The sequence below is a fragment of the Anoplopoma fimbria genome, chromosome 2, assembly GCF_027596085.1.
Source record: "Anoplopoma fimbria isolate UVic2021 breed Golden Eagle Sablefish chromosome 2, Afim_UVic_2022, whole genome shotgun sequence".
In the NCBI taxonomy this organism is placed as follows: domain Eukaryota; kingdom Metazoa; phylum Chordata; class Actinopteri; order Perciformes; family Anoplopomatidae; genus Anoplopoma; species Anoplopoma fimbria.
Window position 1 is genome coordinate 13,791,712 of NC_072450.1, and position 25,247 is coordinate 13,816,958.

The following is a 25,247-nucleotide window of genomic DNA, read 5'->3' on the forward strand; positions in this document are numbered from 1 at the left end:
GATGGAGAGTGGCGATTTATTAAATTGCTGTCACTTTTGACAAATATGTGCAACTCAAGTTGAAAGGGTTAGGCTGTACAACGTCTCTGTTTTTCCCCTTTTCTTTTAGAGGAGAATTATACCTTTTAGATCCAAACCCAGGCAACCCTAGGATAAACCAGTGACTGTCATCAGTTTGTATGGGTTGAGGAAGTGTCATCTGACCTGGCTCAATGTCCCAGTTCCTGAGTTTAACAGGGGTCTGACATTGATGGAGTTTGATGTGAAAGGGTGAACATGGGTTTCTTTAATAACTGTATGATCACCAAAAAATAATTATTGGATTACTACAAATCTACAGCAGACACAAAATGTTCTCTGCGTTTTAACCATACATTTTTACCCTTTTCAATCTCCAGATCTCAAGACTCCTGATGTTTAGGTTGTTGTATTAACATGACACGACATTGAAAGAAAAATAAAGGAGTCCCCACGCAATCATGTTGAACACTGCATAACCTCTTTGAACGAAGTGAAACACAAAAGCGCTGTTGGGCAGAAAGATACATTCATACATAGTCTTGAATAACTGTAAAAGTCTTTGGGGAACAACGTTGACTGTGTTCGGCAGAAGTCTGAAATAAATGGGTTATATGCAGGTTTACCAAATCTTCATTTTTGTGTGGTTTTAAGTGTTTTCCACCTTGATGGATTCTGTGTGTGTGTGTGTGTGTGTGTGTGTGTGTGTGTGTGTGTGTGTGTGTGTGTGTGTGTGTGTGTGTGTGTGTGTGTGTGTGTGTGTGTGTGTGTGTGTGTGTGGAAGCTAGGCAGAAAAGGAAGCTTTCATCAGCTGTGTATCTCTGCACAACATGGGGGCTAGGCGGTGTGTTGTCTCCAAAGATAACTTACTTTAGGCACATAGCAGGTAGGTATACTCGATAACTAAATTATAATCATAATACAGATAATTAAAAGTTTTTGGTTGTTTTTTTCAACCTACCTCCTCTTGGGGTAAGTCTTTAATCCACTAACTGAAGCTCTTGGAGTTGGCTGGCTGAGTAAAGAAGTTTCTGCTGTGGCTCAGATGGTGGAGCATTCTCTCTGTTCCTCTGGTTTGCGAAGAAGCAGAGAAAAAAACGACAGAAAAAGTTATGTCAAAAAGGGTGCAGTTCAGCTCAGGTTAGGTGTATGTCAGTAAGGTATCAAACAGTTGAGCATGAATCCATACTGCAGAAAAATTACACAAAACAACTAAAAATCCACTAACAAAACAAAGGGGGAAAACTTAGATACCCAAGTTGCTTAAAAAAAATGCTATATAGTTATTTGATTGTCTTGAGACAAAATTGGAGTGGCAAGAAAACTGGGTGGTGTTTCAGCCTGCGAGTGGTAATGAGGTTGCAGCCAAGTGTTTTAGTAAAGACACACAGACAAACCTTAAAATAAAGCAGGGAGAGGCCGTTATAAACCCGATCTAAAGCAGTTGTAAAATAATCTCCTGACATACATCCATTAGTTTGCATAACAAGGATGTGTCAATGTGCTACTTAATGTTGCATGAATGTGCTTGTGACTGTGCGAATGCATTACAAAATACATGTGTCCACTCATGTTTTCACAAGCGTGTATGCCTGGGTGTAAATGAAAGAAAAAAGTGACATAATTATATTAAACCTTTAATAAAACAATTCTGGTTTATGTATATATGTATTTGTGTGAGAACGCTTTTGTAGTTAAATTGTGTTTGTGAGTGTGTTTTTGTGTGTATTATGCATCAGCCTAGCGTTTTCACAATGTGCCAGTGGGGATTATTATGGACCTGCGTTGTCGAAGCTGATACTGGGCCTCCTCCAGGTGTGTGTAAGAGGTCTGCAGACGCAACGTCAGGTCAGGACAATCCACGCGCTGCTCCCATACTTCCCCTGGCTCTCTGAACAGAACCTGGCATAATCACAACCGCCAACACACAGACACACACAAGAATCAGATAATGATCACTCTATCTTTTTGTCTCAGACCTCAGCCTTTCTTTCTCTGATCCCTCTCTCACAGGAAGTGATGGCTTACAGCTAAAACCAGAGGCCAGTCCTCTTCATCTCTCCTCCTGTGACACAGCGACCAAGAGAGAATATGAGAAGCAGAGAGAAAAAGGTGTCAAAGTGAAGAAAAATGAAATCATGCAAGAGGAAGAGGAAACCATGAGTCCAAGCATGCCCGTGTAAAAGTGAGTGACACAGAGCGGGGAGAGGAGCTACAAAGAGTGAGCAAGATGGCGAAAAGAGCGGAAAACATGCACTCAGCTGCACATCTACTATATAGTTCGATTAGCTTTGGAGAAACTCTTAGTTCATTCAAAATGTATCTTCCTCTACTTGAACTGATAATATGCTTTATTCTCTATTTTCCCCACATGCATTCTTTTCATTACAATGTCTTTGGGATTTGTTTCATGTGCCATAGCAACATCATCACAGCATTGAAGCCTTAGAAAAACACACTTTGAGCTTCTGATTATAAGTCGCTTTGGATAAAAGCGTCTGCTATATGACTGTAATGTAATGTAATGTAATTTAATGTAATAAAATGAAGGTGAAGCCAAATACACTGTAAATTACATCTAACCTAACTCTAATACCATTGGCCAAATAAAAAGCTATAAGTGCGTAAAATGAAAAGGGAAAAAGAAACCATGTAGAAATACGTCACACGCTATAGGACTATATCTTTTTTATGTGTTTTTAACAATTTATTTTAGTAAGATTGAAGTTCTACATAACAGAGGCATAAGATACATCTAACTATGGTTCCACAAACAATGCCTCGAACCGGTTAAAGCGTGCATTGTATGTTAATAATAAATTAAAAAGATAAAGGAATGCAAACGTTATATTAAATGTAATCTTAGACTGCTTAGAATGCAGGTGCATAGATATAGATCCTGTTTTCTCTCTCTCAACTTCCATCTAAATCTTCAGGACCAAATCTTACAAGAAGTCAGTTAAACTTTAAACAGCTCTCTGTCAATGTTATGCCTTGTGCATCTTCTTGACATTGTGGCTCCTACCCTGGAGTGATGGGTTTCTGATGTCTACTGACATATCAAAGTTGCAAAGACAAAGAAATGTTGTTTATAGTAACAATTTTTTGAACCCTTCCCATTCTAACCTCACTTCCCCCCTTACATCGCCTTGAGACTTCATGATGTTCTTCTCAAGACATTGAATACACTTTTTATGGCGTTGTTACTGTCCTCACAAGTAAAAATAAATCTGTATACGCTGTTTATTTTTTTCCATCTGTCAGTCAGCTGTGTTACAGAAATGCAATTTCCCAATTTCTACACTTAATGGTGTTTATTTATTCCAGTTATGATGATAGACGGAAAAGTCTGTTTCCTATATCGCTTAGTAATTTAAGTGTGTAATGTTGGAAATTCTACATGAAGGGATAGTTTTTAGTTACAGATACTAAACAAATATGAACATTTGTATGTGTCTGGTTAAGAAGAATAAAAAAGTGCAACCTCTAGACATGAATTACTGCGTTACTTGTGGAAGTGTATATGCTCTTCTGTGAGAGTGATGTTAAACTTTGTGCAGTGCAGATTAACTTAAATGTTGTTGCTTTGTTTGAGGTGACCTTCAGTTGTTGTTTGGTGTTAAAAAAAGGAGGGAGGATGAGGGGGGAGAGATAGAGGGAGGGACGGGGACCCTGTCCTTGCTCCTATCGCCACGGGATCGGTGGCCTGGCCTGACCACTTCCACAGCCAGCACCTCAACCTTATCCATCACCACTAGATAGTTATCACACCAGGGAGGGAGGGGGTGTGGGGTGTAGGGGTGAGTACAAAATAAAGAAAGGGGGACTTCCTGCACTAATCACACACACACGCAAAACAGAGAAACACAGGATGGGAAAGTCAGAGAGAGAGACAGACGTTTTTAAATATAGATGTATAATGAATTCTTCTCCATGTCAGCACCAGGAGACCTTCCTGACATCATTAATGAACTCACCCTAACTACAGCCAGCTGGAGACAAGTCTGAGTGTGTGTGCGTAGTGCATCTAATAAAACGAGACGGATCCACGCCTCATTTCTGCTCACTTATGTTTTACATCACTAGAAACTAATAATAGGGAAAGCGCTTTGCCATAAAGAGCTACAGAGCGTAAATAACACAAATGGTGAAATGGTTGCTCATCAAAAAGTCAACAGACACACACACACACACACACACACACACACACACACACACACACACACACACAAACGCATGCACATAATCACAGACGTACATAGACACATGCACAACAGATAGTCACAAATGCACAGCTTGAACAATGTTGCTGTGTCTTCTTTATGTGTAAGAAGGCATGATGTTTTGCCATATTGACTTGATAAACTTGTGGCATATCAAGACAGTTTTCTTGACAGTTTCTTTTTCAAGTTTTGATGCAGCATTAATATTGTAACATGAAGATCTCTAAAGATACAAAATGTCATCAAAGTAAATTTACAAATAAAACCTTGTGTCTACCACATCTCAGATCTTACTGGTTGGAAAAGCAACATTGAATTGACTAAATTACAGTCACTAAACTGCTCTGTGCAGTAGCCCCCAAGAGAGCTGTCTGCCATGTTTTAATGATGTCATTCTTCTTTAAAAGGAGTTTTAAAGGATCTCTGCTTTCATCAAGAGCCATCTCAATTGAGACAAGAAAGGGGTGTAGGGGGTATTTAATAATTAGTATGACACTCTGTAAAATTATTACTCTCTTTCACCTCTTGTGCATGCCCTCTTGCTTTCTTCCCCCTTATAGTCTCTTTTATATTCTCATCATATTGTTGAGCTTTGTTTCTTTGCCTCCACCTGTTCATGTATGTCATGGTTCTAGCTTCTACCATCTCACCTGCCGTTTGTTGATAGCAATGGGGGGCAGAATAGGCCTGGAGGAGCTGTAGGTTTCAGTGGTTTCGATCCATGGGGATCGAAGAGTCCCAGGGAAACTGTGGGCTGCTGGGCTAGGCATGCCCAAGGGACAAGCCCTGCCCCTGCGGGGCAGCCTGGTGGGGGCCTGGTACTTGACCTGCCTCATCAGTAGTTCCATCTCATGGGGGGCTGGCCTAAATGGAGAGTTGAAGACCCCGGGGCACTAAGGAAAGGGAGAAAGAGAGAGAAGGAGAGAGAGGTTAACCCTATATCATGAAGAAAGTGAGAGATTGAGAGAGACACAGGCTATCAATGTGAGCAATGTGATGTGATGCATACATTTAGTCACTGACTAGTCACTGAGATGCATGTCTGACTGGCTATGAGGATATTACTCTCACCAAATGCTCCTAGTTTATTTTTAAACCATAGTGTAGTGTAACTGAAAACATAATAGAAAAGATTAAGACATGCATGGGGCATGACATGCAACAGGGGTCCCCCCCCCTGATTCAAACCAAGGACATTGCAGTTGTATTAGTATTAGTTTGATTATACTTTGTTGAGGTTCTCCTCTGTGTTTTACTCCCAAAACACTATAATGCATTAAAATCCATTTGGAGTTTGGGAAAATCTAAAAGTAATTTTGTATATCAGGGGGACCATCAAATAATAGAACGGCCTCCTCCTGGGACAGCTTAAAATGAAACCAACAACTGTTAGTCATTTAAACTATTACAGGCAATATTCTGAGTTAATTAGAAACATCAGTTTTCTTAAAAACTTTTTCATGAATATTCTTTATCAAAGTTCCGCCTTTTATTGCCCTTCATGTTATCCATATTAACCTAAACTTTAAGACATTCATAATGCTGCGTCCCTGCTAACAACAGTGGTTGATCTTCACTGCCTCAAATGCATACAACATGGCTCGTTGCCAACCAAATGCTTTTGCCAGGTTAAATATTTGGCTAGAGCAGTTCAGTGCTGCACTTGACACAGATACATAGATAACAACAAATTACTACAGAGACCGCCTTGCTGCATCTGTGTCAAATGTGGCATTATACAAGAATTGAATCTAGTTGTTCACAAGAACTACACGCACAAATACACACATGTACAAATATACAAAACTTTGCCTCCCCTGATCTGAAGTGGGGTAGAGATTTGCCACAGACGGCCTCAGTAATAATTATTCAAATCACAGTGATCCTTTTGCCTGTGTGTTAATTACCAGACCAAAGCTTTGAGTTGGAGGACTCTGTATCTACTCTATATGCTAATAACACCGCTTGCTATTTAGGCCACTCTAAAAGACTGGGACAACGAAGAGAGAGGAGAGAGAAAGGGCATAAGTGGGAATTGGCTCCTACAATATCGACCCAAACCTCACTCTTTTAAAAAAATAACATATTAACAGACTGGTTAATTAGTTAATGTTTCATGATCACACCATGAGTACTTTTGATTGTAAATGTCAAGTGTTTCAGAATGAGGAGAGAGAAATTAATTCAACTCCACTGACCCTTATTTCTTAAACCATTGGTTGTAGACACAACTGGATAACAGCAGATTTATAGCTGAGGGGCCCCTATCTTGGTGATTTTTTTTGGTTCCATCCCAAAGCTGAAAGTCAAGCTGATGCATTATTTTCGTTTCGTGAATCTAGTTAGCAGAGGCACAAATGCATCTTAATACATGAACAAAATGTGTATTGGCAACAGACGATGGTTATTATTATTATTATAAATAACAAAAACAGTGAGGTACAGTCTACTACATTTATTGTATTTGCCATCTTCTAAAATAACTTCTCTGTGTTTACTCAATCATACATTTGAATTTAAAATGGCACATTTTCCTTGAAAGACTATTTTGGGTGCTGTATATGTGTGCCTTGCCACTCCTTGCCTCCAGAGAACAACTGAGGCTTGCACCAACTCCTCATGCTGGTATTGTATTCATTCTCCAAACGTATTGCTGCACTACAGCAGGACTGCACTTGTTCCTTTGCATTCACACTATTCTTTCAGCGTTCCAAATAAAAGGTCCTGCCATTAAAGACAAAATGGCAAATAAGAAAACAGTTGACTGAAATAAAGCATATCAGAGTGTGTTGACTGAATACAATGAACCCTCAAGGTTTTTCATACAATAGACCACTCAGCAACATCTGAAGAAGTGAAAGTCAAAACCCTCATTATCAGGATTTTCTTGGAATCTAATGACATTTCTTGAGAGTTAAGTATCAGTGTAGGACATACATTAGAGATCGGTGTACACACCTAACTAAAACAGGAAGGGACAGAAGTCAGAAGACACACAAACAAATACACAAACTTAAAGATACTGCCACTCTTAAAGATACACACACATACATGCACGCACGCACACACACACGCGAGCCCAAAAGTACCAACCTAGCTACGGGAAGAGCAATGATGTTGACCCCAGGAACACACCATCTCTGTCTCTGTCATGGGGACTTGGGGCCTTTTGGTAAGCTGTGTGTGTGAGTATGTATGTGAGTATGTGTGTGTATGTGTGTGGGCTGGGGTCCGAGAAGTGAGGAAGGATGAACTGTGTAGGAGAGCCATCTATTCACTACTGACAAGGTCAGAGCTACGAAGGGAAAGAGTCCCCTGCCATATGCAGAGAAAGAGAGAGAGATATAGAGAGAAAGAAATGGACAGAGGGCGGGGAAGAGCATGCAAACTTTTCTTCTTGCTTTATTTCCTTCTTGGTTATTCATAAAATACACATAATTATTATATATAAATTATAAAATAAATAAACACATTGGTATAAAACCAATCCAAAGCGTTTAGAGAGTCAAACATGATCTGACAAAAATAAAACTCTACTGCACTCCATCGTACACCAACTTAATAAAAGAAATGTTTGGAAGTTCTGTCTATGTTAGAGCATTAGTTGAAAATGGGAAACCTGCAGGAAGTAGGTAGGAAGCCAGATGATGACGATGCTGGTTGCACAGGCATGAAGGAGAGAGCGAGAGAGAGAGCGCGACAAAGAGAGAGAGAGAGAGACTGAGAGAGTTAGGAGTAGTGGTGCTGAATCAACAGTGACCAGTGTGCTTTGTCTTCATTATGATCCCAGTGGGGAGTCACAGAGATGTGTTGATGCCACACACACATGCACACCTGTGCCAGGGGAAGCACTAAAATACTCCACTCAGCACATCAGAAGAGCCATGAAGACACATACTTACTCATACACATATATACACACACCTAAACTCTACACAGCCCACCTGTGTCAACAAAAGAAGGACAGAAGGAAGACTCTTTCTTTTCGTTCCCTACAGCCTCTCTCTGGAGGAGCCTTCTATCTGTAACACTTATCCCGTTGCCTTTGTGAGTCTCTGCATCTGTAGCTGTGCCTGTGCATTTGTGTGTATAGGTATGTGTGTGCTTCTTAGTACAAAGTTTCTAGGCAGTCGGATGCCTTAGTTAAGGTCACTATGGGTTTCTAACTAGATTACTATAACAATTATATTATCTTGAATTACTATATGATTACTATTCCTATTGGAACCATTATTTAATATTCACCTTTCTGATTGAACATTAAGTTTCTGTAAATGGAGCCATCAAGTTAAATTAATTGTAACCAAGAACATTTCTGATTGAGCCATGTTTATCTAACTGCAGTTAAAAAGGATTCACAATTTAATATTGGCCTCTGGTCAAATATTGTATTGTGAGATTGTGTTTGTTTTCCTGTCCACCAACCTGCTTTGTACTGAGGAGGTGGTGTAACCGGTGAGCTTGGTAGACCTTGGCTGACTGCTCTTTCACCATCTCCAAACAGTATCTCTCTCTCTTCTGGAGCTCCTCAAGTTCATCCAGGTCCATCCTACAGGGCACACACACCATTCCCAAATGATATGGCAATTAAAATTCTGAACTTCCAATTGATTCATTTAAATGATGGGTATTTGACGGGGTGCACAGTCAAACATGAATACAATACATATGCATTGTACAATACATAAAAAATGATATATAATTATGTTTACTCATAATATTACAGTGACATCTTTGATATAATTCGGTGGCCTTATAAGTGGCCAAATCAATCTACAGCAATATATGTAATCATACAGGAGCAGTAGTAAATCATACTCACACACTTATGAACGTTTGGTAAATCACAACGACTGACTGGATACTGCACCTAGATTTTGTTTTAACTCGATATTACTTGCTCTGAAAATGATATGTTTTGATGATACTTTTACATTTACGTTATATTTTATCTGGAGATTCAGCTGCCCACATGTCTTAACACTATATATATATATATATTTTTTTTTTTAATGAAGATGCCATGCAAGCTTATTTGTGCCAATGTTAGTGTGTTTTTGGAACACAGTCTTGTGTCATAAAGCTGACAATTCCCTGTTGTGTACTTCAGATGGATAAACAACTGCCTAATGATAAGAGAGAGACTGGGACAGACACGGAAAGACAGAGGACCTATGAGAGACAAACAGGAGAATAAGACAGCTTGGAAGGAAAACAGCAAAGTGAGAGCGCAAGAGGCTATAAGTGTGAGAATGATGGATATGTTTCATCACCGCAGCCAGGACAGGTCTGTCTGTGACATCTGTTAAGCAAAGCTGGCTAAATGGGATGCATTAAAAGCCCATACACAGCCATTTCATTTCGCAATCACGCAGCCTTATTGTTACAAGGGGGTAATAACTTTAAAAGGGAATTGGAAACAATTACTAAAACACCCATGCCATGGTAATGTACAAAATACACACTTGGACACACAGCTAAGAGTAAAGCCAATCTTATTCCACAAGAGCAATACCAATGAGAGTATCCTTCTCTCTTTTCCTTTTTTTCTCTCCTTCTTCTCTACAGTTTCTCTCTCTCTGCCCAACTTCTCTTTTCAATTACAAGCCTCCACAGAGGAATCAGAATATTCATAGTGTGTCTGTAATGTGAGGTTAACACATTCTGCGGCTAGTGACATTTAAAAAGAAATCACAACAGCGTTCCCGTTGCCTTTGCATTCTCATTCCTTCCTCAGCACCGGATTAAATTACAAAATAAATGAAATATGCAGAGCACTGTGTGTGTGCGTATTTGTGTTTGTGTGGCGAGAATGAGAGCAAGTCTAAATGTGTTTGTGTGTGTCTATCCAATATTAAGCACAGTAATTTAAGACCGTGTGTATAGATGTTTGGCTGAATGTCTATATGTACTATTGTGTGTGTGTGTGTGTGTGTGTGTGTGTGTGTGTGTGTGTGTGTGTGTGTGTGTGTGTGTGTGTGTGTGTGTGTGTGTGTGTGTGTGTGTGTGTCAGTGTGTTTATGTAGTAAATATAGAGGTTGCTTGGCCTCGATTTGTCCACCTTGCTAACAGGGATATTACATGTAATGTAAAATATAAAGTTTTGGTTTATTGTGGGACAGTCTGGCTCACAAACAAATTGGTGTATGTGTATGTTTATAGTATGTGTGTGTGTATTCCTGGTACTTCGTTCATTAATACCGCCTTAAAAACAGACTGCCAATGGTTTCGGGGTCAGGACCTGTTCTCGTATGTATGTGTGTGTCTGAGCTGAGTGTTTAGTTGTGACTGTATCAGTGTGTGTGTGTGTGTGTGTGTGTGTGTGTGTGTGTGTGTGTGTGTGTGTGTGTGTGTGTGTGTGTGTGTGTGTGTGTGTGTGTGTGTGTGTGTGTGCATGTCTGTGTGTCAGGCTGAATGGGTGACCTTTGCTTCCCTGCCCCCAGCCCCAGTGTTATTAATTGCTGTGTAGTGGACAAAAGCCAAACAGATTTGTAACGGCTGAAGGCACCTCGATCTGTGTCGACCCAACCAGCCGCCACAACATACAACCCTCATTAGCCTTGTTCGGCACGCAGCACGTGCACTGAGTGTGTGTGTATGTGTGTGTATTTGACTGAGTGAAGGGATGAAGGATAAAAGAAGAAACAGTGTGGTAAACCACTGGCTTGTAATTCTGTTATATGTATTGATGTGTTGTTGTGATATCTGGTTTCTTAACCTACACCGATGCCTTGGTAGGAATCAACTTGGTCAATATAACTTAACTTTTGTATATAAAAAAATATATATTTCTGTTATAGGGACAGAAAATCTTGTGAGAAATGTTTTTTTTTTGTATCTACTCAGAGTAGGTGCTAAACACTTTGGGCTAGAAGTCACAAAAAGAGGGATCTAACGTTACATTACAGTTGTTATGCAGATGCAGAAGGGTGATTATAGAAAGCATAATGTTTCAATGTACATATGGACTCATTGTAAATTCTGATAATTGCTTTGAGATTAACTTCTAAACCTATCATGGAAAATATATTTTAAGTAAATACGAGATAAGAGTATTACTAAAAATGTGATCTAATTAAATCATGTTAGTATTTACATTATACTGATACTATGTAATTATGCTATGAAATAGTCATTTGATATATAGATTACAGTTTAAGTTATTTTGCACATGATGGCTTTATTATATAAATGCATATACTGCAATATAATGATTATTGGATGGTTATAGTGTGCTAGCACGCCATATAAGCAGTAATAGCACTCTGACTCCAGATTACTTTTGATGGCTGCTGAACTATTGGACAAGGTAATCTAGCATTCTTAAACTACTTTCAAATAATTGAAACTGAAACTGACATTTTCACCCTGGACTGTTAACTTATTTAAATGGCTAATATAGTAAAGCTAAATTTCACACTTCTTCCTCAATAATTTACTACCTGGTTCACAATGGGGCGTCAAGGGCTGATGGGATATCATAGAGTGAGGCATTGCGGGACAGCAGGCCACACCTGCGGTCGTCCAGGCCAACACCAGAGCAGCTAATTGGCCAGTTTCTAAATATTTAATGGAGGCTTGACCTGATTGGCTGTTTAATTGCCCCAATTAAATGATTCAATAGCTGGCAAGGAGGGAGTAGTCAGCCAGTCAATTTAGACAGTGACCGGCTCAATGTATTGAGCCTTCAACACCTCATAACACAGCGTTTCCATTTAAGTGATTGATTAACTAATTTACTAAAGTAGTAAAACTGTTTTTCTTAAAATGAATGCCAGCAAACAATTATGTCAGCATTACAATGATCTTCAATCACTATTCCTAATATTCAACAAGAAAAACAAGTTATCAATTTTATACAATTTACATACTTTTCTCCATTGTTTTGCGCCAAAGTAATTTCCTAAAAAGGCAGGGAGAGCAGAGCACCAAGATCATACTTCAACAAAAACACACACACACACACACACACACACACACACACACACACACACACACACACACACACACACAATATACAAATCCAATCAGACTGAAGGAGTGAACTTGTCTCTACCAAAACTGGATCAGAAAGAAAGAGCAGCAAAAGAAAGACTGACGCATAGAAGCAGAGAGTGATCGCAGGGCAGGCGTGCAGGCAGGCCCACACTCCCTCCACCACAGCAGTTCTCCTTTCATGAATGTCCTTGAGAGGGACACAAGAGAGGGAGGAACGAAGAAGGCTAAAGTAAAGAGAGACATGGAAAAAGTACAGAGAGGAAGAGAGACAGCGTAGCACTATAGGAGAAGAATAAAAAAATAAAAATAAACTAGTGTTGCTCAGCCTAGCAACAGCAAGTCCGGAAATCCCCCCTTGTTCTCTTTAGGATAAGTTAAAAGATTCAGCCATGTCGTTGCGACATCACAGGGAGAGTTATTTATCTGATTATGGCAGTAATAATTACCCAGCTGTTTATTGCAGATAGAGGAATAATTCATGCAGTCAACAGGCCGTGTTGGTGGCGACAGCGATGACACCAGCACATTTAGTAAATATGCAAAGCGTGCTTGCTCCGCTTTCCTAATTGCCCCAATCGTCCCACTGCATGCCCTTATTAAAGCCCAGGACTTTAAGTGTCTCCCTGACAAAGTGATAAATTGTTGGGGTATCAAGGAAAACTATGGCAGAGTGGGGACTGCACCGGGGTCCTGACTTCATTAGGCTGTGCACAGGGAAAGGAGGGATGAATGAGGATGGACACTGAAGCACAGAGAACCGGTGGCAGGGAGGGAGAGAAAGATAGAGAGCAAAATAGATTGAGAAAGAGAAAAAGAAAGAGAGAGGCAGAGATTGAGGGAGGGAGGTGGAGTGAGGACAGGGGATAGAAGAAGGTATTGTAAGTAGCATGTATTAGCTAGATGCTGTACCTAATGAAATGACACGGATGGTTTCGTGCACTGGAGATCTGTCATGACAGAGAAAGAGGGAGTGAAACAGAGTCAGAGAGAAGAGAAAGAGGTTCGGCAGTCTATGTATTACTCCTATATCATTACCATGCGCAGCGCAGCCGATCAGCCTGCACTAAATGGGAACCATTAGTCCAACTTTGAATAATTTATGCAGCGTTTTGGACAGACAGACCGACTTACAAGAGGGAGGGGGCATGCCGGTGGATTTAAAAGTGGACCTTTGAGGGGTGAGTGATCAGGCAGCGATCCGAGGGCTCGGTGGCTAACACAGAGAGGATATTTTAAATAAATGCCGGCACGGCGTTAATTGATCCTGACCCCGGCAGCACTAAATAAACATGTGATTAACTTGAGAGAAAGTGACCTCAACACCCCAAACCATTGTGGAGGAGGGGCTGTGCCTGTGTGTGTGTGTGTGTGTGTGTGTGTGTGTGTGTGTGTGTGTGTGTGTGTGTGTGTGTGTGTGTGTGTGTGTGTGTGTGTGTGTGTGTGTGTGTGTGTGTGTATGTGGAGACTAGGAATATCACACAGCTGATAATCAAACAGTAAGACCAAACCAAAAGTAAAATGACAGCACATCTCCTGCTCCTTGAATTATCTTTTTCACAGATTTCTTTTTTACTGTAATCTTACTCTTCTCTTTTTATAATTTTTTTTAAATACATCACGTAAGAATGTGGTGAGATTGGAAAGATTGAAATGTTACTATTTTCTCTATGACTTCTGTAAATGCTCATTCTAAGTACTTTTTAGTCAAGTTTGATAAACAATAACAGTTTATGCTATATTGGGTAAAACTGTTTTCTTCTAGACATAGTAAAAAAGATAAATTATAATAAGCACAATATTACCAGTTCTACATTTTTTGTTACAGGTATAGTCTCAAAACACCTGACGAAGTTGTGTGTTAATGTGTGTCTGTCTTTGTGTGATATAATATTAAAGTGGCAACGCTCTTAATGGACTTTAACAGCCTAGTTCCCCCTACCTCTAAGAGGGGCAATGAGTGTGGAGGAAAGGTTGAACGCTTGTGGGGACGTGAGGGGGTAAGTCAGTGATCCAAGAAGCACTTTAACAAATTTACATTTAATTTTAGCAGAAGCCTAAAGATATTTTCCGGTAAAATATATTAGCAGCATTAAAAATGTGACTATTAGCTAAACGTGATGTTTTTTTTTGGTCAAAAATAAAAGATGGCGTATCTCTAGCAGTAAGCCCTGGAGCACAGGATGTTTTATTAATGCACGAGCTGCGGTTCAAATCAGAGGCTAATTTTTAATTTCTTCACATCGCTCACTTCTCTCTCTCTATTAGCCCTTAGCGCTTTAGAGGACTTCTCTCTCTCTTTCTCCTTTCCTCTCTTTCCTCTTCGTGTCTCTGTGTCTTTCATTCCTTTACTTTTCCTTTCCTCTTCCCCTGTCTTCTTCCTATGAAGTTACAACCAAGGAAGTCTCTCTCTCGCTGTCTCTCTCTCTCTGTCTGTCTCTCTGCCTCTCTCTCTCCCTCTCTCTCTCTTGATATCAAAATGTCTTCTCTCTTGAGCCTCATTGACAACACTATTTTCATTTTTTTACCTGACAAGTTCATTTTTCCTGGAGAGTCCTTCCAGATATCGCTTGCGTGCGTAGAAGTTATGAACATATTTCCTTACAAAGAATCCTCTCCATCTCCGCTGGATCTGTGAGGGATTAAAGCACGACAGAGGTATTCTGCAGATGTTTTCCAACAACATGGGGTATGGTAAATCTGGTAGTGTGGCAACTTTGTTATTACTCAATTATTAACAAATATTATTAACAAATATGAAAGAACAGACAATGTTATGTTTCTTATCATTGTATGTGATATTTAAATACTGTCTGGAACACTTTTTAAACCATGTTTAACCCTGCATGCAGTTCCTTTTCCTTTGCAGTGATGGAGGCACAATCCGAGGGAGGACAGACAGCTGTCACAGCTCCATATGTTTAACTGTATCCGTCCACATTGATTGGGGAGGCTGCAGATTAGCTAGCACACACACACCCACAAACCAGTTGACCGTTTTAAAGCAAGGGGGCGGATGTCCTTCAAACTAATTAGGAGATTAAAACAATGGCAGGTAAAAGAATAATCACACTCTGAGAAGAGGGAAGAGGAGAGAAGAGCTGGAGTGGAGGATGGGGAAAAACAACAAAGAGCAAAATAAGAATTAGCATTGATCTGCCAGTCAATAGATAATTTTAAATAAAGTAATTGCCGCCTCCCGAGTTCTTGCTGACCTTTGTTGACTAGTGAAATCGATGCTGTTGAATCTAATACAAATCCGAGGTGCGGCATGTAAACACTGGTTTCTATTACGGCCCTAATACATTATCCTCTGTTAGCTACCATGCCGTGATAAAGACAACAGGACGTGAGAGAAAAAAAGAGAAGAATCTAAATTGATTCAAAGAAGGTGTCACAGGGGGATTTTGAGATGATTGTTTCTCCCTTTGTGTCTCCCTTTTTCTCTTTCCCTCTTTCTATTAGATGTTGAAAATGACTTTGGTAACGATGGTCTGAGTAGAGATGTCCTTCAGTCATTCACTTTTGCACAGGGACTCTCTCCCTCACTCTCTGAGATTATAGTTTAGTGCTCACAGTCCTGCCAGTATACATCTAAGAAATCCTGACACACTTTGGCTTAGTAGTAAAAACTTGTTCTTTCATCTTTCAACAGGTTGTATGATAACAAAAGACAGGTTCAAGTTTTATAATACCCTTTTATTATTCAGAACTATTTTTAACCCTCTGAAGTACTAAGTTGGGAAAATTGTAGCAACCAGACAAAACCCAGACAGATACGCACAATAAAATGCACACTCTGCACAGAAAAGCCTCATTTGGCCCTTAAGGGGTTCAAACCCAGTACCTTCTCAAATTGCTAACCACTGAGCCACTTTGCAGCCCTATTCATTCATATTTCATTTGCCATTAAAATTCATTTTGCTTCCTTTAGGAAACTGTGGTTATTTTATATGAGTAATAAAGACCTCCTCTCTAACTTCAAAAGCTTCTGCTCTGCTCTACATTTTGACATCGGCCCTAACCTTTCGCCCCATGACCTAAAACAGCTGGGTTAAACACTACCCCTGGATCTATGTCTCTCCTATTATGTGACATTTACTGGAACGACAGGGTGGTCAGTTTTATTTGTTTGGGTTTCTATTAAGTGTAAAACTCAAAGCCCTCAATTCCCAGGCTTTTTTACCAGTATGAAAATACTGCAACCATTTATTTCCATCTGGACAGCAACACACCCTCTTTGATAAACACTAGCAGATTTTTTGTTGGCCTATAAAAACCTTTAATAGTTTAGCCAGAATAAAACTGTTAGCCAAAAGAGTTGACTATATGGAATTGTAAAAATATAAGGTTTCTGTGCAATATCCATGTGTAAAAGTGCCAAAACATCGGTCACAGCCATAGTCTTAGGATTTATGAGTTGAACGGTACCTGATGAGGGGGGAAAAAACGAAGAAATAATAATAATTTTGCAAACCAAATAAAGTCTAATGTGTTAAGACATAATTCCAATAATTCATCCTAATGTTCAAGGTCAAAATGATATATAAAACTAAATTGTACAGTAATGTCAACACTATGCCACGTTAAAAAGTAAGAAAAAAAAGACTGGATGGAGGATTAAAGAAGTTGTATGATGAACAATTTTTGCAACGAAGTGGTGTGATGAAGTGCTTACAGGCTGATATTCATGGGGCCTCCCATTCACAGCACACACAAAGAAACAGAGTGTCCTCCCACCACGACACTCCATTTGCTAAAACAAGACTCTGTGGAGATATTTACCCTGACCGCCATCTCCTCGTAGAAATTCATCTTCATGATAAAATATGCCGCCTGTGAACACAAAGGAAAAGATGGCGTTACATCTTGTCTCCCAGCCCTCTGATCTGTCCACAGCAGGCGTCAAAGATAAAGAGCTCTTTATACATAATACATTGCACATAGACAGCACAGATAGGGCCACTGTTGAGGGGAGGGAGGAGGGAAGGGGGCAGAAAAGGAGAGAGGGAAAGCAAGAGAGACACGAGTAAAAAAGAGGAGAAGTCGAGGGGATGTAGAGAGAGAAAGAGAGAGAGAGAGAGAGGGAGGGAGAGAAAGTGGTTAGCGGGACTTTGTATCAAGGGGAGGACAGTATTCTCTAAACACACCAACGCAGACAAGGGCCAAGAAAATCTATGGTAGTCAAGCAGCGAGCTAATGGAGATGTATGACGGCCAAACGCTCTCCTCTGGATTTCATAATCAATGACAGCGCTGCCAGAAGTGACAAACAAAAGGCCAGAGAATATTCAGCGGCGCACTCAACGAGGCGTTGCACACCAAACATGTCGGCCGACCACTGGGGGCACATTTCAGGAGCAAACTGGAGAGTCGACCATAAAAGGGATTCATATCTCAACACGTCTTTTTTAATAATGACAGGGAAGAGAGGGAGGAGAGGAAAGGGGAAGGAAGACAAAGACTTGAAAGGAGGTTGTAAATTCAGCTTGATGTTTTGAGATGAGGCTTTGTGCACGTCACATTACACATGATAAGGTCCGCATGAGTGAGAGAGGAAGAAGAAGACAGACAGACAGAGAGAGAGAGAGAGAGAGAGAGAGAGTAGGGGAGAGAGAGAGAGGAAGGGAAAAATAGAATCTCTAAGGGCTAATTCAAAATAGTGCACTGTGGCAATTTTGAGTGATTCAAATTAGCGCTCGTCTGTTTCCAAATGAGACCAAACAGCCTCTTTTTAGCCCATATGTGTGTTGTGACACATCCTTCATCGTTTATTTCAACACCCCTCAACCCCACCCCCACCATCCGACCCCCCTTCCATTTCTTGAACGCCTCCCAAACGGCGGCTGGCAGTTATGCTTTAGCAAACAGTCAATTTACAGGCATGATAAATAGCTTGTTGTGATACGTTTACAAAACTCAATCCAGGGGAAAATTATACGTGAGAGAGCTGGGTATTGGATCCGGTATCAACAATCTGTTCAATTAAGAAGCAGTTGGAGGCAATATGCTGAAAATGGGGGCTTGTTTTACTAAAGCACACACGTACACACAAACTCCTCTACTCTTTCCTTCTCTCTTTTCCACTCCACGCCTTTTCTATATACATCCGAGGAGCTGCGATATAGATGGAATTCCTTATCATATTGCATCATATTCCTAAGTGCTAATTTCCCGATGTGTAATGAGTGAATTATATTTCTTAAGGTCAGACGCAGAGACTTAGGAATATAGCAATTGAATTCTAATGCATGCTATCATAACATAATCAATATATCTATAGCCATTCCAGGCAATGGCTTACCTTCACCATTTGTCTGAAACGTGCCCTTGCTGTGAAGCCCCGCCATATCTTCTGTATAATGATTGCCTTCTTGTGCAGATGGCTGTAAAAAAAGTCAATTTAGGGAGATGATTGCACATGGATAGTTCAGTAGTTGAAATGAAGGAAAACACTGAAAAAAGTTATTCAGATGCATATTCCAGGGAAATTTTATTCTACATTTTCTTTGTTTGATCTGTGCTCAAAACGTCCAAAAACAAATTTTAAAATGTCTAGAAATATGACAGAGCTGTAACAAAAAATACTTAAAGCTAAAATAATTTAATTTCTGTATATAATGTCATTTGATAAATTAAATCACAAAATTCACCTTGATGACTAATGCTATAATAAACTGTGATCTATGTTTCCTGAAATACAATAAAGAACAGGGTGCTTTTGTTTTCTGCATACAAATGTTAGGTTGTAAAAGAAGTTCAATTAAAAGGTCAGGGCAACATTACGCTTACAAACACATGCTCTCAAAAAGACACACTGAACATTTCTGCTCCTCCAGGCTTTTCGATCATGTCCGATGAGCCTTTCACCTCCTTTAGTCAGCGGCACACATTTGTATTCATCTTCAAACATACTCTAAATGCAAGTCCACTGCGATTCTCTGCCTCCAACGAGGCCATCAATTTCCAAAAGGCCATTCATATGCCCAGAAAATCAATGCTTATGGTGGGGATAGCACAACCCCAGAGTTGCACTTAGGCAGCTAAAATTGTTGCTAATTATCCACTTAACACATTGATCAATTAACTAAAGTAATCTGAATTAACCTACTGTCTGGAAGTTTGTCTGCTGACCCTGCAGAATGGTGCTGGGGTCGCAGAATAAGAACAAGAACAGACAGGGACATCCATTTCTCTGTGTGTGAAAGGGGCACAGGGTGCAAGCGACATTTATTCCTCCAGGCCATTTGCAAAGCTCTAGAAGTGGGATAATTATGAGAGTGAGCTAGTATCAGGGTTTCCCTTGAAATTAACTCTTAAGAGTCCTGCACGAATGTTTTTCTGACCCTGAGGGGGGAAAGCAAACCTCAAATTGGTATATAAAATATTAAGGCTTGTATTATTTTGCCAATGGCATATGAAGGAGTTGGCTTGTTAGTACACATAGGAGACAGGTTGTGTGCACATCATACCTGAGGTAAGCCTGCACCTTGCACGCTCTGAACCAGCTCTGGATCCGGATGGCGGCCTGGTTGTCCCTCTGTCTGTTCTCCTCAGCTAGTCTGGACACACAGACACAGAATCATATGGTTTTCTAGCTTCATTATCTTACATCACATCTGTATAATGCCCTTTATAAAACATACTACACACGTGTCATGCTAGCTAGTTAATAACGTTAATGGTGTGTCTTCAACTGACAAACCTTTTAACAACATTGTAAATTCGCGTCCTAATGAAACATACTCGTTTATATATGCAACAAACCTGTTTCTGCAGAAGTATTCCTTTTTGAACTCTTCAACTTCACTTGTTACTTTCAGCACCGCCGCCATCTTTCCCCCAGGTTACAGTTTACTTGTTGTCTTGACAACGGAGCGGTTCCCCCAGGTGACGGAGATGCGTTCAAAGCATCTAGAGAGTAGGAATTTTCTTCATAACATAATGAATAGTGCTGACCTCCCTGACCCTGACTTCTGTTGATGTAAGGGTCCATATTTGTCAAGATTATATATGAGGTTAAATGCATCTGCTTATTTTATGTAACCAGTCAGGATAGAGTCATGACGTGCAAAATTTGCTTTTTTTTGTTCGACTTTGTTTTCAATCCTTTTTGTATTATCCTAAAACGCAGACTAATAGTTACAGATACTAACATATCTTTGTCCATTGTAATGCATTTCAAACATTTTTTATTTGATAGATATCCCTAAGTATTGGGTCAGCATACTGTATATTGTAGAAAAAGCCTTATTTACCTTTTGCCAGTGTCCATAATAAAGGGGGGAAGACATTTAAAAAAAGCCTGCTCTGTTGATGCAGATTGTGGATCTGAGTATTGATCTGCCAGCTGCTTCGCGTCTTCCCTCCATCCCTCCATCCATTTCCCTCCTTTCCTGACATTATCAACCTTCATCATACAGTTATCAGTTCATTTCTCCCTACTCTTCCTTCCTTATTCTCCTCCTCGTCAGTCCTTCATTCCTCTTCAGACATATTCACCTGTCAAAATGATCACCTCAGTAGGGTTTGTGTGTGTGCTTGTGTGTGCACTTGTGTATCTGTGCAAGGAAAGACATCTGTCTGGCCAATGGTCAGAGGAAAATACTGTCTGTATTATAAATTACTCCTTAGAGACAGGCACGACAAATGGTGAAAGTAAGTGAACGTGCGTGTATCTGTCTCCATGCTCTTTCATGTCTGTGTACCGGCATCCCTGCCTCCATAAGCCCGGCAGTGGGCTTGTTTAAGTCTCTGTTTTCTCTGTCTTCTTCTCACAGGCCAATTTGCTGTCTGAGGGCCACCACAGCGAAGAGCAGTAGGCAGACGTCCTAGGTAGAGTTATAGCTGGAGGGGCGAACCCATGGTGGCTCAGCCCATCCATCGAGGGGCGGCAGGAGGGCGTCCACCCTGGTAATTACCTGAGAAATGTTGTTGTGACAAGACGATATGAACAGCGTATGTGAGTGAGAGAGACAGAGAGATTTTTAGGGAAGTGTTGTTTTTGACAAGACTGTAAGGACGGCTGGAAGCCATTTGTCCTGCAACAACACTGATTAGGTGTCACCAGGAGTGTATCTGTGAGAGAACAACACAAAAAAGGCGATAGAGAGCACTTCATAAAAAGACATCATGTTTACACACTGTCTAATGACCCACTTCTCGACCCAGCCAGACCGCCATCCTCTCCACGTCCCTCTACTCTTGTATTACACTCTTCCATCAAGTTCCTCCCTTTTGTCTCTATTCCTCTTTGCTTTTACCTGCTCTCTTCACTTTCCTGCTTTCTTTTTTTTTCATTCCCCATCCGCTGTCCTTTCTCCATCAAAGAATTTTGTTGCACAGAGAGGCAATAATTCCTTACCCAGGATTACCCATGGATACCCACTCTCCCTCTCTTTCTCTCTCGCGCCATCTCTCCATACGGGGCATGTCATTTAACATGCCTCCAGTCACCTCTCACAGTCAGGAAGCTCATCCAACCAGTCATTCTCCATGCCCATTGTTCCTAAATGAGGGCCATATGCGCTGCGGCCAGCTCTGGTCATAAAGACACACACACACACACACCACACACACACACACACACACACACACACACACACACACACACACACACACACACGGCAGTGGTGATACCAGTGTCTATGGGAGAGTGTGGGTGTATGTGAGACGGTCACACATTGCTCTGCACAGCGCGTGTATGAATCATTATTGTGTGTGACAGTATATGAGTGATTATATGTGAGTGTCTGTGTATGTGGGCCTGTCTGTGTGTTTGTGTGTGCCTGTGTGTCTGTCTGTGCATGTGTGTTCCTACAGCCACAGTGGGGTGCGGCGGATGGAATGTGTGTTTCTCGGCAGGACCAGTTCGGCCATTATTATTAAACATCTGTCCGCAGCACATTAATTCCCCCACTCTGACGCATCCCTCTCTGCCCAGGGATCACTTAATTGAAATCCATAATGACTCTTTCTTCTCTTCTCTCCCACACTGAGCATAGTGAAGCTGGAAAATATATTTCAGATAAAAAAAGAACTTTCTATCAGCTATTATCATGTTATCAGTTTTAAGGGAACCACAACACCTTGATTTTGTGTAAAACAAGAAATGATGGTTACTGTATTTCCTAAAATATTTCACAAAAAAAGGCAGTTAATGTGTTGAAATGTGTGGGTGTTGTTGGTCTATTAGTCCCTATACAGTTTAAAGTAAATAAGGATAATAAATAGATCATAGCAATATGAAGCTAAGAATTGTGATTCATTTCATACTTTGCTAAAGATTACATTTTCTTTGAGAATCAATAAGTTTAAAGCCTAGCGCAAAATAATCAGCCAACAAGGCTAACACGAGGGCACAGCTGTCTGCATCTCAAAGCTTATTTTTTCCTCTATATTATTTATTTATTTCGTATGTGGTATTTAATTAACGAATACAAAAAATACTTTTTCTGTTCTGTGTTCTCTCTTAATTCACAAATTCAGGACAGTTTTTTTGAATGACACAACGAGATACCCAAACCCCAAAGCCCAAAGCCCACTCCAGTTAAGGCAACATATGTGAATCATTAGATAAAAATAGGGTCAGAATAAAGTTAATGTTCATTTTAAACTTTAAGACAAGGTTGAGTACAAAAAAGAGTAGCGAAAGGTGTAATGGTTTTTAATAATAGTGTTTTCCTCAAAGCTTTACAGAAGATTTATAGGAAGATTCATGGTATTCAGGTTTATTTTCCCGTTCCATTAAAATTAACCATCACATGCACAAAGCTAAGCCCAAAAAGTGATTAAATCACTTCCAGTTTGAGCGGATGCCATCTGTGTTACACTAAAATGTTATTGAAAATGTAGAGGAGGCCCTCAAACCTATAGGCCTGAAAAGGCCAGAAGCTGGCCTTGGTCTTCTAAGCAAAACTGTGCAAATTGCTCCTTAATATTTTCTACCTATGGCTGCTGTTACTTTTTACAGTGGCAATGCTTTTAAACCAATTTGAAGCCATCTCTTTTTTCCCCCTCTCCATCTCATCCCCCTCCCACCTTTCCTCATTCCCCATCCTAATATCCTACTAATGGATAAAAACTATGATTGTGCCGGTAGAGGAGAAATATCATACCTTTATTAGCTCACCTATACCCACAGAGAGAGAGGGAGAGAGAGAGAGAGAGAGAGAGAGAGAGAGAGAGAGAGAGAGAGAGAGAGAGAGAGAGAGAGAGAGAGTAAGTAATGAATTGAGCATTGTGTAAAATAGTTTAATGCAGGGGTGGTTCATCATTATTTGTGGCGGATTGTGTGCAGACAGGGGTGATCCATTAGTATGGTCGTTTCCATCTGTGTATGCATGTCTCAGTGTGTGTATGCGTGTGTTTCAGTGTGTGTGTGTATGTCCCACCCAGAAGGACATTCGCTGCTGCCGGCCCCACTGTCACAATGAGAGATTCATCACCACACACACACACACACACACACACACACACACACACACACACACACACACACACACACACACACACACACACACACACACACACACACACACACACACACACACACACACACAAACCCGCACACACTCACAGACACACTGGCTACAGTACACATGCAGCATTATTGTTCCATCATTACTCATCTCATTCTTCTTTTCAACAATTTGTCATTTTGCTGTCTGTGTTGACACACACACACAGATTCATATGGCAGAATGTTTTTCTGTGTGGACGGTCAAGGCGAGAATTACAAACATTAGATTGGATTAGAAAAAATCTAATTGTAGCAATACCAAAATAGAAATCATTATTAAATAAAATCATTACATTTCCATACTTAACTGTTGTGTTGAGTAAGAAAGTGATTCAAAGGTCTGATACAATTCTTCTGATATCATTCTATTACTGCAAGGTGAGTCAGACTAAATATAACAATGTTAACAAGAGTAACTGTAGTTAGTTTTATCTAAAAACATAGTAAAATCTCTTCATCCACTGTTTATTGCTTTAAAATTGTACAATTTTCTTTTTCTGACAACAACCTTCCATTTTGCAAAATTCTTTAAATCTTGTGTAACTCATAGTAGGTCACACTTTTGATATATTCTCCTGTGTTTTTGCACATTCTTCCCTCATAAGTATGCAAAATTAAGAAAAGTGAAAAAAGTGTATTCGAATGCCAAATGACAAAATACCCTTCTAGTAAATGATGCGTCTGCATCAACATAATTGCAGGCGCAGCATGCATAAGAAATAAAGGCTTAGTAAATGTGGCTGCAAGAGTTTCTCATAAGTTTATCGTATTTGGTAGCAATGATGTTTTTTTAAATATATTTATTACAATTATACAGAAAGGAGGGGAAACAGAACAGAACAGCCATCAAAGAGGAGAGTGAGAGAGTAAAGGTAAGGAGAAACATTTTTAGTTGCACGATTGCCACATCTGATGTCCATTCCTAAACCCCCACACGTCCACACGTCCACACGTCCACACCGACAATCACATTCTCATTTCAGAATAAAACCCTCAGTAGTTTAATGGAATGTAGATTTTTTTTTTCCCAGGGACTCAATATTGGAGAGGTAAAATAAATCATCCAGTGCATACTCTGATCATGGCAGGGTGTAGACATGCAACTGAGGGTTCTCTGTCTTCGCCCTCTCTGTTGCACTTTACCACTTACACTTCACTTGTTCTTTTCATCTGTCCCGACGTGTCCCCTATTAAACTCATCTCTTGCTCTCTTGGTCTGATTCACGTCTGTCTTTTGCTTTGTTATTTTCTGCAATTATGACATTCTGAACACACACAGTCTGTTATTCCTGAAGCATAACAAACCTTAAGAATGCCTCTGTGTGTATATGTCCTGTTACCACAAGAGCTAGTCTATTTCTCTGTGCTCCCAGCTAATTGGTTGGACCGTGAGAGAGACGGGCTGGAGAGGTGGCCAGATCTGACAGTGAGTGTGTGAGCGTGTGTGTGTGTGTCAGATGTCCTCTGGCATGCCTCAGAGAGCTAATCATA

The 25,247-nt window shown here is 40.2% G+C and overlaps 1 protein-coding gene across 1 annotated transcript; it reads right to left on the reverse strand.

The window, feature by feature from the left end:
- Positions 1 to 989: 989 nt before the first annotated feature.
- spata17 (spermatogenesis associated 17) lies at positions 990 to 20,070 on the reverse strand. Its single transcript, XM_054620459.1, has 9 exons — positions 20,003 to 20,070; positions 19,708 to 19,797; positions 18,540 to 18,621; positions 17,022 to 17,072; positions 14,765 to 14,868; positions 8,667 to 8,790; positions 4,892 to 5,134; positions 1,799 to 1,920; positions 990 to 1,088 (listed from the first exon to the last, which is right to left on the reverse strand). The coding sequence occupies exons 1-9, from the start codon at positions 20,068 to 20,070 to the stop codon at positions 1,007 to 1,009; spliced, it is 966 nt and encodes a 321-aa protein (XP_054476434.1). The 3' UTR covers positions 990 to 1,006.
- Positions 20,071 to 25,247: the final 5,177 nt, after the last annotated feature.

Coding starts and splice junctions, on each gene's coding strand:
- spata17 (XM_054620459.1), bottom strand. CDS start 20,070: ATGGCGGCGGTGCTGAAAGTAACAAGTGAAGTTGAAGAGTTCAAAAAG. Junction 14,869..17,021: donor ACGAGGAGATGGCGGTCAGG/GTAAATATCTCC, acceptor AATCCCTCACAG/ATCCAGCGGAGATGGAGAGG. Junction 1,921..4,891: donor TTGCTATCAACAAACGGCAG/GTGAGATGGTAG, acceptor TGATTATGCCAG/GTTCTGTTCAGAGAGCCAGG.